Source organism: Vanessa tameamea, chromosome 10, assembly GCF_037043105.1.
Source record: "Vanessa tameamea isolate UH-Manoa-2023 chromosome 10, ilVanTame1 primary haplotype, whole genome shotgun sequence".
In the NCBI taxonomy this organism is placed as follows: Eukaryota; Metazoa; Arthropoda; class Insecta; order Lepidoptera; family Nymphalidae; genus Vanessa; species Vanessa tameamea.
Genome location: NC_087318.1, coordinates 2,404,885 through 2,420,924, shown reverse-complemented (window position 1 = coordinate 2,420,924; position 16,040 = coordinate 2,404,885). Strand labels below are relative to the sequence as shown.

The window sequence follows — 16,040 nt, the reverse complement described above, 5'->3', positions numbered from 1 at the left end:
AAACGAGCTGTAAAAATATTGAAGCCTTCAATTTTGAATTTTTTCTCCTGTATATCCATAAATATGGATGATTGAATGTTAAGGATATCCTGTAGAGAAGTTTAATGCGTTGTTAAGAAAATACTGCTTGAATATCTCGGCTATATAATACGAAACCGAATATATGAGCAACTAAAACTCATCACACAGAGAAAGATTCAAGGAAAATGAAGTGTTGATCGAAGTAGGTTCTCTTGGCTTAATAACCTACGGCGATAGTATTAAAAAGCACCCGTTCATTATTTAGAGACGTGGATGAGCGCAGACATTTAGTAATGGTCCTTAAGAAACTTGGGCCCAAGTTTAACCTATCTAATTTAGTAGCAATTATATCATTGTGTGCATTATATATTAAATGAGCATCACGCATGCGTTACATGTATAATGATCGCTTTTCGCAATTTTATTCATTGCATTATATTTTCAATAATTCTTCATGTATTTAACGTACCCATTCAATATCGGGGCTACGTACCGTTCGTTATTTTTTTACTTACCGTAAGTATAAATTGAAACACTTGCCATGGTAAAATCCATTTTGTGTTTTTAAAGAAGTATATTTAGCTTGTAATGATAGAAGTTTTTTATTTGATATCAAAATTACATTAGGAACAGTTGTTCAAATATTATTATGAAACGGTTTCTGGGTGATTATTTTGTAAAGCAATATGTATGTAGGTTGGTAGATATTATTGGTCATACACATTTATATTTAAAGGGGGAATCGTGTTACGGTACTGGATTTGTTTATAAAGATTATTTTATGCAAATACTTCGAAAATCGTAAAATAAAAACAGAGCTTCGTTCATTTAAATAGAAAACCATGTTGATCGTGACTTTTTAACAACGCAAAAAGAGAGGGGTTATAAGTTTAACGTGCCTGAGTATCTTTCTGTGGTATCGCAGCTCCCAAACGGAGGAACCGATTTTCGTTTAGATTTTTCGTGTCATAGATAATTTAATCCCGAGTGTTCGTAGCCATGTTTTATGAAAATCTGTTCATCCATTACATCGCTAATGCGCAAACAACCTTGGGAACTAAGGTGTTATGTCCCTTGTGCCTGTAACACTGTCTCACTCATCCTTCAAACCGGAACACAACAATACTGAGTACTGCTGTTTGGCGCTAGAATATCCGATGAGTGGATGATACCCAGGCGAGCTTGCACAAAGCCCTACCACCAAGTAAAGTTCTGAAAGTGTTTTTTTCAATGGGGCAAAGCCGAAAATGGCAAAATGAGATAAGAGTTTAATACAGGTAATCCGATGTAATTAATAAAGCACAGCTTGACCCCTTTTTGTTAAAATTATATTATGAAATATTTGTTAAATGACACTCAAAGGCCTTTATAACAGTCTATTTGAATTGAATATGTTTTCGTTTCATTTGTACCTCATGAATTTTTTAAATTCTTTCAACGATATTTTTTTAGTAAAGGAATTCGATTTAAAAGCTTCGGCTGATGAAACCTCAAATAAGAGAGAATACCATATCAATAACATAGATAATGCTGTCTACTAGTGGTACAGACTGGACACCCCCGCTGATTCGATTTGCCTCACCCACCGGGATTTCCATAGAGACACTTTTTAAGCAAAAGCGATATGCTTGAGAATGCAATATATCAAGTAACAGAGTGATTCTTGGAAGAGATATTCCATGTAATCATCGAAAAGTTAAGGTGATTACAACTTCCTTCATAAATGTTCGTAAATATAAAAAACTAGATGAAAACCAAGTTTCGCTCGGGTGACATAAATAAAACAAAACAAATACGGTTTATCATTTACTTTTCATATGTCTTTTTTATAAATGTTATGATTATTAAACATCTATATTTTCTATTTAAGGTGAAAACTAACAACAATTATTCTCTACACAGCTTTCTGAACGCACCCGTAAACGTCAAACATGACCGCCTGTTGAACGATCATGTTATTTTCATGGATTTAATATCGAAGTAAATTTTGCGAATATATCTTTTCGACTTAAAATATATATTCGCAAAATTGGATCGGGTTCATCGGAGACCTGCAAGAAATTATTAATATAGATGGTACGGTGATCGTACGATGGTTTTTACCCTAAAATAGTAGTAGATGCTTGATCAGAATCTTATTATTCTGCTGTTATCTAAGCCCGCCAGATCTTATTATCGTATATAAAACAATTTAAAAAAAAAAATCGTCATCATCGTACAGACGGTTGCAATAATATATTTTCTGATAAAATAAAAACAATTATTTAACATAAATTTCATATTATTAAGAATTTATATATATAATACTAAACTTGTTACTGCTGGACCTGCAGTGTGATTTAGTAAGAATTCATATTCTCTCACTCGGGAAATTTTCCCAATTACCATGGCACGCCATTTTGGAACGTGTGTTCTATATTTTTTTTGATTATTACAGTCAATATCGCATATCATATTCTGTGATTATATTTAGTCTTACAGAATAACTCTATATAGAAAAACTGATGTACGTATTGTACATATTGATGAGATATTATAATTTAAAAATTCGACTGATATATTGTGACATCCTTACTTATTTCTCCTATTCACCCACACATTGATATTTGTTGTAAACACAACGCTACCGTACACGTACACAAGGCTACGCTTGTGATTTATCTTACAAAACGGTCGTTTCATACATATATTTTATCAAGAGATTTCGTGGTTTGCTTAATGCGTAAAACATGAAAATATTCCGTAATTGTATTTTTTTATAAATCTAGCTTTGTCGAATTCCATGGAAATTTTGTTAAATGTTTACAGAATATTAAATAATACTAAACCTTATTATAGTCAAGAGGAAAACTGAAATGCTTATAATTGAAGAAAATATATTTAAAACGGTATTACAATTAAAGATGTTATTAGTGAGCCAAAAATTTGAAAACAATTTTTAGATATTTATTACTAAGAAAATAACCTATATAATCTTGTTATTTATTATTAACTTCACCGAGATATTTCACATGCTTTAAATGTTAGTACTTCGCCACGTGCGTACCTAATAAACGTACGTACATAAACGTGCGTACGTAATAAATCAGGATATTAGCGCGTTTAAATAAAAATATATTCTAGCTTTACGTAACAGTACAGATAAAAATCATTTCATAGTTTTTAATTTTAAGGATTTCATTGTTAAGATTCTATGTAAAAGTTATACATTTGTATGAGAGCCTCGACGCTATAGCGGCTAGATATAAGGTTACAGATACCGAGATTCTGGTTTCAAACCCCAGGTCGGAACGATAAAAAGTTCTCAGTAACAACACGGACTCTGTAAGTATCAAACTTACATACACACGTATACTCCCGTGCACTCTCCCCATCGGATTATGTGTGCGAGGGAATACAGAGTGCAATTGTCTTGTGCACTATAGTATTTCCTGCGTATTCGGATGGTCTCCCTTGAGATTGCCGCCTTGACCAAAATGGATTAGGTTTGAATTAAAACTTCAACCATAAAAAATTTGAAAGAATTTGTTATTCTAAATAAACAATATTTCCTCTCAAACTTTTTACCAAAACTATCGCCTTACTTAAAGATGTTTTTTTCAAGATTCAATCAAAGTAACACGATATATGTATAATGTATATATGCATGATCATATTTTTGACATCGTGTGGCAATCGCACTTGGACCCGATCGATCGGATAAAGTTAAAGATAAGGAGGGTGCATCACGGCCCTCTAAATCAACATTCCACAGAATTCATCCTTATTGAGTCTGTACATTACGAAACTAAATTCATTAAGCTAAATGTATAACTATAGATAAAATTAGCTAGAAAAAATAAATAATGAGTCACGAATCGAGACACACAGCTTGTAAACTAATGTCTAAAATAATTTATGTATATAATTTATTCTTGTAAGAGACTGGTAGAGACCTGTAAAAATAATAACAACACAATTACTACTAAAGTATACATAGGGTAATTTAAAAGATATATAAAATCAATATAGAAAATAAAAATAGATTTATTCAAGTACTTTTGAAACGTCATTTTACAGAACCACATCAAACGTAAAGCTAACATCGGTTCGGAATAAAAATGCTACCAAGAAGAACCGGCACAAAACTCAATAGTTAATACGTAAAATACTTTTAAATATCTGATTTGTACGCATGCGTTTCATTGGGAACCTGGAGACTAGCTGGCGTCCCAATTCTCCCATCCACCCCATTGTAATCGTACTTAAAATCAAATATCTCGCAAAGAATACCAGAACAGATCTTTAATGGTTTCTTGGTTCTGGTTTACTTCAAGTTACATAGTCATTTAAATCTTCACATAAGTAAGGTAAGCATACAAAAGTTAAGAATACAACAATATTTCCAAAAAAGTGTTTAGTTATAAATTAAACTCCTTATTTATCGAATAATCTTTGGAACATTTGAAAAGACAAAGTAATTACAGTTAGATTAAATTTATTTTTAATATGTTTATATACACATGAATGTTGTAAAGTAAAGCTACCAGTACTACGGGTCCACACGCTAAATTAAGGTTCTACATAAGTCGTATATATTCAATCCATTGAAAATAATATATATTTTTTTATTAAGATAAAGTAACTAACTTGCATACTGATCAAAATAATATATATATATATATTTATCATTGCGAAATTATAACCATGAGATTATAACCATGTAAGAAATTTTAACGATTCCTTATATTGCCAATTCGCCATTTGGAGCTAAAATTTTATGAACTTTGTCTCTGTAATTGTCCAGTCTTTAGTTATCAGGCTTGGCAATAGAATATATGATAAATTTCAAACAACCAATATGAAAACATCGAAAGACCCTAATAAAAATGTCTACAAGTAACAAGTAAGTAACTTCTAATAAGAATCTAGTTTAAAATGGAGGAATAAAATCATTTGATAAGTCATGCTGCGATAAACAAAAAAATGACCGAAAGTAAACAAAGACAAATATCAGCATACCCGACTCTTATATTCATATTTTTATACTACGAGCCTTTATTCGTCCATTGGACATACGCCTTTTTCAAATTACGCTACTAAGCCCGATTTTGGACTCCTATCTTACAACCCCAACTATCTCGAATACGCCGTCGCTCCCCTAGCCTGGCCTCACTTATATTTGCCAAAACGCGGTCACCTCTCAAGAACTCGTCTACCCAAAATGTTATCTGTGCTACGGCAAATTTGATCAATCCACAGCCACTCGAACTTGCTAATTATCTAGGTTATATCAATACATTTCGTCCTCATAATTATTGTTACAAATATAGACAAAACAAAATGTTTTGATTACAATACAACTTTTATTAATAAATTTATTTTAAAAAGTTATTAAATATATATTCAAATATATATTCAGTACTTTATAATTTAATTAATTAATCTTGTTCAGTATTGAGAATACACATATTACTTGCAAAGTTAGACACAACGCCTCCAGCGTTATGAGTCACGATTGCTCTGTCGGGCGCACCGTGGATCTCAGTCTATCGCTAACTGTCGTTACAGCGCCCGCTTGCTACGAATTTACGCGGTTGCTACGAACTACGTCACGCATCCGAAACATTTTTATTTACGTTTTTTATACATAGTTAATAATTTATGTTTCTTATCAAGTGGAAATATTACTTATCAGTGGTGTGGGGTGATTGAATATATTAATTTATAAAAAGTTATATATTTATAAAAATGAATTCCAAAAAATTACAACTCTTTATGGAGTTGTTGCTGCCAGCCCTGTTTCTATTACAAGGTATTTCTATCCTATACATATTTTAGTTTTCTTAAATTTATTAACCTACTTATTCTGAAAATGTTTTATGATATGCTATAAATAAACCGTCAACTTATAAAAGTATTCATTTCAACCAATAATTCACTCGTATATTTTTGTTTCCATTTTTGAATTTTTAGTTCGAAAATGTCGTTTAGTATCACGATTCAATGTTGTTAAATAGAGTTGTTAAACGAGTGCTAAGCCCAAAAGAACGCAAAGCTTTCATTTGCAAATTGAGGTTTGTTGCTATGTTGTCTTCTACTAAAAATACATACAAGTCAAACTTGAATTTTATAATAATGTTTATGAAGGAGATTTCACTTAAATTGACTTTATTTACTGTATTAATAATTTTCGAATATATTATTTAATTTGAGCTGTGATTATCCATGGATTGTGAGTTTGCCCGAAGATTATGAGTTCAAACTGGGACTAAACATTGAAACATTTTTGCGGAAATTAATAAGATATAGATAATAAATAAATACGTATGAATTTCGCAAATGCGATCTCAAAGGCTAGTCGACTACATATTAAATAAATAATGTATACGTATAATCGCAAACAGAAATACAATATTCCCAAATACTAATCCTGTATTTCTGGGCTAGATACTCGAAATCTCGAGCTAGCTTATATCAACGTACAGTACTATTTATACATAATACTATATATATAACTATATTAGTGTAACGACTAAAATCAATATAGGGCGGAAGATATATTATTATATTGAATAATTTATTAAAGGGATCAAGAGATTGAATTAAATCTTGTGAAATGACTATTCAAGTGTAATTTACTACGTGGTAGACGTAGTAGGTGGTGATGGTAGGTGGTAGGACGATTATCTTTGTGAAATCCCGTCTGGGTCGGTAGCACCTACTTATCATAGATTCTATCGACAAACAGTAATACATATTAGTGTTCACAAAGGTTAATTCGTAAAATCGGTTGAGCAGCCGTGTGAGGAATAGTTAATAGTTCTTACAATACCAATATCAATGGGCAGTGGTGACCACATACCATCAGACGACTCACTAACAGTCTGCCTACCTATTTGATATAATAAAAATAATATTAGCAAGAAAAGGAATAAGAAATATTTCCATGCAACAAATTAGTATAAAAATCGAGTTCCTATGATATACTCGAAAAGCATTTTGTCAACGACAATACAATTTCTTTAATACTTCTACTAACTAGATTTAATTTATTAAAGCGCTTTTAGCATCATGCTGTATAAAGCTCAAATGAGAATATTTCCTAAATAATAAATTTGCACAAACATATTTCATGTGATTTGTTAAATATTATTAAGTTCTTACGTATGAAATTGGCGTTTTGTTCGGGAGCAATATAAAGTCAATTTCTTTTTGTATAATATATTTAATTAATCAAATTATGTATCACCGTTGTTATCTATGCACTTTTTCCATCTCATAGCTAGTTCATTGATGCCTTTACTAAAAAAAAACATGGGGGCGAGAATCAATGAACTCTTTGCAGACGGTTTGAACCGCCGCATCGTAGTTGAATTTTTTTCCTCGTAAGAAGTTGTCCAAATTCCGGAAAAATGGTAATCCGTTGGAGTAAGGTCCGGGAAGTACGGTAAATATCGCAGACATTCCAATTGTAGCTCATCTAACTTCGTGGTTGTTTGTTGTGCAGTTTGAGGTCTTGCGTTATCGTGAAGCAGCAGTGGCTTAGAGCGATTGACCGATCTTGTTTGTTTAGCAGCTAGTTCTTTCTTCGTGGTTTGCAGTTGCGGACAATAGATATCTGCCGTAATCGTTTAGCCAGATTTTAGAAAGCTGTAGTGAACGACACCGGCGTTGGTCCACCAAACACTTACAAGTTTTTCTGAGTCAATTTTCGTTTAGGGCAAGATTTGGCTGAGTCTCCGGGGTTCAGCCATCGCGACGAGCGCTTCCGTTTATCGTACAGTATCCACTTTTCATTTCACTCAATTCATGAGGTACCAATCGTTCAAGTTTTTTGACTTTCCCAATTTGTTTCAAGTGGATTAATACAGTTTTATCACATACCCCGAAGCCTACAACTATCTCTGAACTGCATTGTGATGGATACGCTTCCACAACAGCCTTTAATTCTTTATTTTCAACTTTGGTCTCCAGCCGTCCTAGGATTGGTTCTAAAGGTCGAAACATCCAGAATGAAAACGTTAAAACCAAAAACGTACCGTGCTTTCTTTTGCGACACCAACGCCGTATACATCATTAATTCTTCGAGCTGTTTCTGCAGCGCTGGTGCCACGGTGAACTCGTACTCATAAATATACCCATATTTCATGTTTTCCAACGTGCGGTAAAAAGCGACGCCAAAGAAAAAAAATTGAACCACCAAAGAGGAGATATTTCAGATCCAAGTGGTCAGTAAGACCAAAATGCTAATTTCATATGGAAGTACATAATATTTAAGCAATTAATAAGCAGTTCGCAAGTTCATTACTTCGTAAGTTTACTTGTAGCGTTGTCCCGAATCCATTCTAATTCGCCCTCGGTGAAGGATCTGTTTTACAAATCGGTAATGAAAACTTTGCCAGCAAAATAGCGAACATTATACGAAAAATATATCAAAAGCTCAAATTACAGAAAATAATACGAATTAAGAAAGTATTCAACTCCTATTTACCAACTATTTTTTTTCATCTAATAAATATGATTATATATTTAAGTATGATTATTAAATATGATTATATAAAGCGTCCACATCGCAATGGCTTACGGGCGATGTAAAATAGTCGCAGAATCGATCCTAACCCCTTGGACTATTGTCGTCCACTAGCACAAGCTTTAAGCATAGTTGTAGGTGTAAATATGGTTATTAGTAATTTCTGAAAATGAGGCATTGCTACTTAAAAATTATGACACTAGATTTAGCGATGTTCAAAGGTTAATCGTGGTCACAGGTCACCTTGTGCTAAAAGCAGCTTACTTAACAATAAATTTTAAGGTATTAGGGTCGAGTTTATTATTTAACGGCTGCTTTTGGTAAAGTGGCAAGTGAATATTTAATAAGAATCATAAAGTATATTCTACAAATAAATCGTCTTTTTTCATATTGAAAATATATATATAAAAACGTTTATAATTATGTTTGGTCAAATATAGGATACATTATAAATATATATGTGTACAGTTATACAGATTTCACTGTACATGTTATAAACCTATATTTAATATCAGTAAAAATAATCAAGGTTTAATGATTTTTTGGCCAGAGGAGAATTTCGATTCAATCGAGAAATACTGCTAGCATTCTTATCACCTTTCCACGCGGTCGTGATTTATACAGTAACTTTTTTTAATTTTTATTTATAAATATACGTATATAGTTAAGGCCATGGTGTTAATAATTCTTAAGTAATTAAAAACGTTTTGAAGTTTAACGCTTCTCTAATGAATAAAGGTTAATGTGGCGAACTTCACTTGTCAGTTCACTTTCAATTATGCAAAGAAATCAGTCGATGTTTTATCCTTTGCAAAATTACAAGCCTATCTCTGCTATAAAGAAACGCTGAATTGGGCATATAATTCAGATCGAAGTCTCAACGATTTTATGTTTAGCGACACTGGTAGAGTTGTTTATATTACCTTCTTGTATTGGGATGTTTATCGCTCTTCCAATTTGTTCTGTAGTATTGATTAAGGTTTTATCTTTAAGCTCCAGAACGCAATGTAATTTAATGTCGCTAACTCTTGTTTCCTTATCGATTTCATCAAAATGTCTGTATCTATTTACAATCACTCTGTCTTCGAAGAAAGATAAAATGACCTTTTTTTCGTCCCGTTTTTTTTCTGTTGACTTAATGTTTAAAATAAGACAAGAGACTTCTCAACTTCTTGAAAATTTTCCTCAGTTCCATACTAACTTATTGCGAAATCAATTCCTTTGCTCTTTCGCTTATACCCAATCAATAGCCAATCAAACCAATCTGCAATTTCTTCATTTTAAGTTGTAATACTAGTTTTCCAAATCGGGTAAATGCAATGACCACGATCTCAAATTACCCGATTGGTTTCTACCTGCCTAATAAAATTAGCTCATAAATTTTCTTAATATAATATATTTTTATTTCTAAGCAATATACAAGTACCGGCCCCATTTCGTGTTACCGAACACTTTAAATTTTTTATAATTCATTAACTACAATTGCGCCCTTTGAATTTTTAACAGTGAAAGAGTCAACAGCTGTTATTAAGTTTATCGTAGATTGTATAAAATAACTTAATGACTTAAATGAAGCGTGTGGAATGACCTAGCAATTTCGGAATGGGATATAATTTCCCAGGCTTCCTACCGTGAATCGTATTGTAGTAAATGCAATTTACTCAATTATTCAATATAATTTTGCCATTATTTTTAAGTCTTGTCAACTGAAATTCGTTCTACGTCATCGTAATTGTAGGAAATTATTTACATATAAATTCTGTTCTCAATAACATACTTAGTGTTACTTTACTTTAAAAGGCAATCATGTAAGTACTCATTGGTCATATAAAGCAACATAACGAAGTATTTAAATTAGTCTAAAATTACTTAGAATCAAATTATTGGGAAAAATGTATTATTTCATAAATTTAACGACGGTAATATTATAAAAATAAAAAGCTCAAACTGCTAAGTAAATCAGAATAAATATTATTTGAACGTTTTAAACAAAATAAAAGAGTGTGATTCTTTACACTCACAAAAATTAGCAGAAAATTGACAAAAATATCTATAAATTGTTGACGGAATCGAATGAAAAACTTAGTATTGTATGTATTTGACGAATAACTACAGTTGCGTTAAAATAACTAGCTGTATCCTAAGAAATAATATAAAATCGGAAGTAAAAAAAATTGCCGAAATATAATTAAAAATATTAGAAATAAGCAACACGATATTCTAAGGATGGATTATATGTAGTCCAACGAACCCGGAACGAAGCCGGAACACTCACAAGTGTACTAAAAAGTTATGGCAGGTATTCTAGAACCTTCCAAAAATATTGCTACACTGTACTAAATAACCAAATGAAATCAACATATTATTTATTGAAGTAGGCCTTATAGAAGCAACAAGAAGAACCGGCAATAAACTCAGTAGTTACTCTTTTCCAATTCATTTTAACTACAGAGAATGACAGAAAATTGCCATCACAATTTATATCCTGCGTAGAAATCAACAAATACATATCCCACACGTGTCACACGAAAAGACCCTAATATAAAAAAAATATTAGAAACTCACGATTTACACGACACAGTAAATATGAGCACGTGGAAACAACGACATCGAAGGGCCTTAAATTAAATACAACAAACATAACGAGGTTTATTTGGGCTGAAAACAAAACTAACAAGAACACACACACGTAAAAAATACACAGTATTATAATATTTAGGCACTCGAGATGTACATGGAAACGCATTATTATCGAGGGTCCCCAGATTACTGACTCATAAATACAAGTTAGTAAATAAACTTTTATGTCCGAAAGAGGAAAATAAAAAATACAGTCACGGACAAAAATAAAATTAATGTCACGTACAAAAGGCGATCTGACATCGCGATCTCTCCCAGAAAACCTTTCGATAAAGAATTGATAATGCGAGTCTATAGTATTTGGTAAAATTATGATATCAATTTAATTAATAGTATATTTTTATGGTATACATTTATATACATCGATATATCATAATTTTAAATATATATTAATCTAGTGTTTCATTTTTTTTGTTATTTAAAATGTATAATGTAACGCCTGTAGTAGTGTACAAGAATTTGTTTCCTACATTTAACGGTATATTCTGGATTACATTTAATGTTGACCTTTAGAGCACGCATTATATGAACAGACAAATAACAATCAAATCTATAAATAAATAACAATATATTAAAACGACTGACTAAAATTAACATTACGAATTTGGAATATATAAATATAAATGCATGGAAATTCATCAAACCTGATGTTAGAAATATGGAACTTGTTTTTGTTTTTCTTTTGTTAATGAGCATTGACAACTGTCATTAAAACAGTTGTAAATGGTTTTTTGAAAATTCACCTAAACGACAGAAATTTCGGATGATATTTTTCTATGGAAATTACACATTTTTGCAATTAAAAAAAATGTAATTCGCTAAATAAATAAATGTAATCCACCAATAAGTCAACATTTAAAATCTTAAAACGTCTAGAAAGTACAACTCAAAAATACCTGTTTTGATTCTTTTATATTGACTTCTGTTTATTAGTAAAAGTTCTTTAGTTCATTTTTGTTTTTTTTGTTGCCAATAGGGGATGAATATAAGCTAACGTGGAAGTTTTTGAAGCTAGAATTACGGAAATCGGTATTAGTTCTGTATATGACTATTCCAAGAGCCTTTTTGATAATACATCATTTAAGGGGTTTATGATTGTGTATGAAATCTTTAATTAAAATTCGTCAGTTTTTATATTGAAAATAAGGACATCGTGTTTAGCTTCATTATGAGTAAAGATAATTCAATTAAAACAGCTCTTTTATACCATGCAAAAGAGTGGAACTGGATATAGCAAGTATGAAAGTTCTTTATATTTTTTTATATTTTTGAGAATTCAGGATGAGTGACAAATACGGAAAATAGTATACAGGCAAGGTATGTAACAAAATAAAATCTTGGTGCGTTTCATTATGACGTTTCTGGTAGGATATCCCATCGGATACCAGGGTAGTTAAATAATAATCAACATAAAAAATAACACTTAGTAAGTATTCATATCGCTTAAAAACCATATATTAATATTTCGTACAAAAGGAGGAATAGTTAATTGAGAGAAATTTCCATCGGAGCATAGAGTACTGTTGTACAAGTCTTTGATTCAAACCGCTGTTTCAGGTAGTGATTTTATTTGGTTCGTATTTGGGTTAAATATCAGGTATACAGAAGAGAACGCAAGATATGTGATCATCAATCCTACAAAGGCGGATTGGACGCCACTTAATTTTGTTTCGAAATTCAGAAACGTAGTCAGTTTGGTCATGTCCAAGAACGTTACTCGAGTTTATTTAATTGTTCTCTCGGCGGAATTTTGATACCTCGGCTGCCCTCGTCCTATGACAGATGCCAATCCCTATTCTCTGTAAATCATGACAAATTGAATTATTTGAAGAATCAAAACAGGTATTTTTGAGTTGTACTTTCAACACGTTTTAAGATTTTAAATGTTGACTTATTGGTGGATTCACTATTGGAAAAACTACTATAAGAGAGCTCACCAAGTTTCTCCGCCCTCTAAATTTTGCCACCCTAGGTCTGGGCCTATTCGGCCTATTGGGAAATCCGCCCTTTGTTCACCTTTTAAAGTTAGGATAACTGATGTCCGCATAATCAAAGATAGCTAAAATAATAGTTTGTACTGACGCAGTCTTGGGAATCGGTAGAAGATTATGTAATCTGCGTGAACTGAATCCATTCGTAGAATTATGTCACTCAAATACTTACTTGAGCATAGTTTGTTAAGGTACACTTACAATCGAAATACTTTATAATTAAGTATTTTAATGTTAGAATTACTGATATGTTTTACTAAATGAAGTAATTTTTCTTAATTTAATGTAAAGTTTTCTTTAAGACAAAAAAAAAGAAAGATAGTCCATGTTATGTAATAGCACACCGGAATATCCGTGAAAAAATCTGTCCTGACTAATCAAATCGTCTGCCTTGATCGAAATCTTGAATTCAGGATATTTGTATTAAAATTGCATGTTCTGTAGATTTCAATAAACCAAAACCCGAATTTTACACGGTGTACATCCTAAAATAGTATATAAGCTTCTTAAGGGAGAAGAGATTAAATTTCATGAAGATTCAATTCATATGAAATATGTAACTGTAGATTCCAAATCCGTAATATTGACATCATGGAAGTAAAGATACTTACAGCTATTGACATGATATCGATATGACTAGACTGAGCCCTTTTCATCGATGTTTAAGTACTACGCCTGGATTGGAAATGTAGATATTCCCATTGTCTTCATTAAAAATAAAACTATACACATCACACACACACACTGCCAATGAAACTATCTGATGACATAAGAAAATTTTGTACGTTATTTAAATAGAAAAATCTCTCACATATTAACGGAGTGTGTCCGAAGTGAGGTGCCAGACTGTTAGGATTCGAAAACATCGTTTTGACTAATCCTACATCCGTAGCAGCAAAAAGGATTTATAAGATGGTGCGCAATAATATGAATCGTAGAATGAATTAGTTTTAAGTTAGTGATAGTTTAGTTTTTGTTTTATATAAGGTAGCCTTACGAGAACTACATAGTCATCATATTGACTCAGTTCTAAAAATGAGAATTAAAAAAAAAAAAACACAGAAAAACCTCGGATCTAAAACCGTTTAATGTACACATATTTAAACATTACGGAATATTTACACTTTATTGCAGGAAAACCTCACTATTTACGTTCTAATATTTATTTTAAAATTTACAACAAAATTTAAATTATTTTATTATGATAATAAATATAAAACAATTAGTGTTATGAATACTTAGAAAAAAAAGGAAGCTTAAATGATTTATTGTTTTACAATGTTATTTTGAGTTGAAAATAAGTTTCGATGCTGTAAAAGGGAAGGAAGAATTAACAGACAATGATGCATTGATACCTACCTCCTTTTTTTCCCGTTGGAAAAACGCGTTACGCGCTTCCCCCACGTGATGGAAAGTGGGGGGGTGTGGGACTCCCCGGAGCCCTGGACGCCGAGTGCGCCCAGGTACGCCGGGTTTACCCACTAAAAAACCAGCGGTACCCTCTCCGTTTTTCGGCGGGCGCCACGGGATCGCTTGCGCATGCTACCGTGACGCCCTAGAGGGGGTTCTCGGGGTACTGAGACCCCCCTAGTCCCTGCGACGCCTATTGAGTATTGATACCTACCTCCTACCTCGACCTCGCCCATCATTTTAATTTATAACAAGGCAAAAATGTATGTATTTTCATTCAATGTAATATACACTAAAACTTCAGCTTAATGCTGCGTTTGTATATTTGCTTTGTGTACAACTAGCTACCACGCGCTTTTTTACTCGCTTTAAAAGTGACTTCTTCACCATCGACGTACCTTAATGTTATATATTGAATAAAATGGATAATCAATTTTATTAAAGAAGAAAGAAGGTTATGATATCATTACGAAATACTTTTTCTACTGGTAGATCTTGAGATTATTAATTGTATTCAAATAACCAAAAAATCCTGTATTTATAATGTTAATATTTGATCAACCATAAAGCTTGGGATCATAAGCCCCTACATTGATTCTTAACCAATAATAACGAATATTAGGGTAGCCTTTATTTATAATATAAATTTATTAATATAGATAATCTGTTTTACGTTTCTGTGCAAATAATTCAACCACTTATCAAATTAAGTGAACTCATAACCTAATCCCAAATAATTGTCATCGGATAACTGATATTTAACTGATATTTAATTGAATTTCCTTTAATCTATATACAAACGATATTATCCACTGATAATGCTGGCCTTACTATTGTATATAATATTGTTGTTAATATTTCATCAACTATTTCATGAATTATTACTCCCAAGATATTCTATTTAGGGTCTTTGACAGATAGGCTTATTAGAAGTTAACAAAATATTTAATTTACCAAACACGATGTTATGTATTTTGTTTTGTAACGAAATACTACATACTTAATGACAGAAATATCTCTACATAGTATAAAATAAAAGTCACTTTCCGCCGTCTGTACGTTTAGATCTTTTATATTTATATATTTTTTTTATGTTTTTATATATTTATAAAAAATATCTTAAATATGTGATTGATAGCACACCTTGGGAATCAAACGATCATCTCCTAGCTATTTCTTTTCATATTGAATATGAAAAGAAATATAATAATAAAATAGTTAAATTTTACTATCAATAAGTAGCAGAATTCGTTTATAATGACTCCGCCTATATTGACCAACCGTTTATTGTGACGTACTTACACTATCAAGTTTGGTTTTCATATAAAATTCTTTGTAAAAAAAGTCGGATATAATGACTCCCCTTATAGTAACAGTTCGCTTATTATGACCCATTTTTAATAAATTATGTCCGGTTATAATGACCGACGTGATTCTTTACACCTTCGGTAATGTTCGTTGATTCC

At 31.7% G+C, this 16,040-nt stretch overlaps 1 protein-coding gene across 1 annotated transcript in view; it reads left to right on the top strand.

The window, feature by feature from the left end:
• The first annotated feature begins 5,627 nt into the window (after positions 1-5,627).
• LOC113401412 (uncharacterized) overlaps positions 5,628-16,040 on the top strand; it is a 45,516-nt gene continuing 35,103 nt past the window's right edge. Inside the window, exon 1 of the mRNA XM_064216083.1 lies at positions 5,628-5,815. Coding sequence (XP_064072153.1) covers positions 5,752-5,815 — 64 coding nt within the window. The 5' untranslated portion in view covers positions 5,628-5,751. The remainder of the gene's footprint in view (positions 5,816-16,040) is intronic.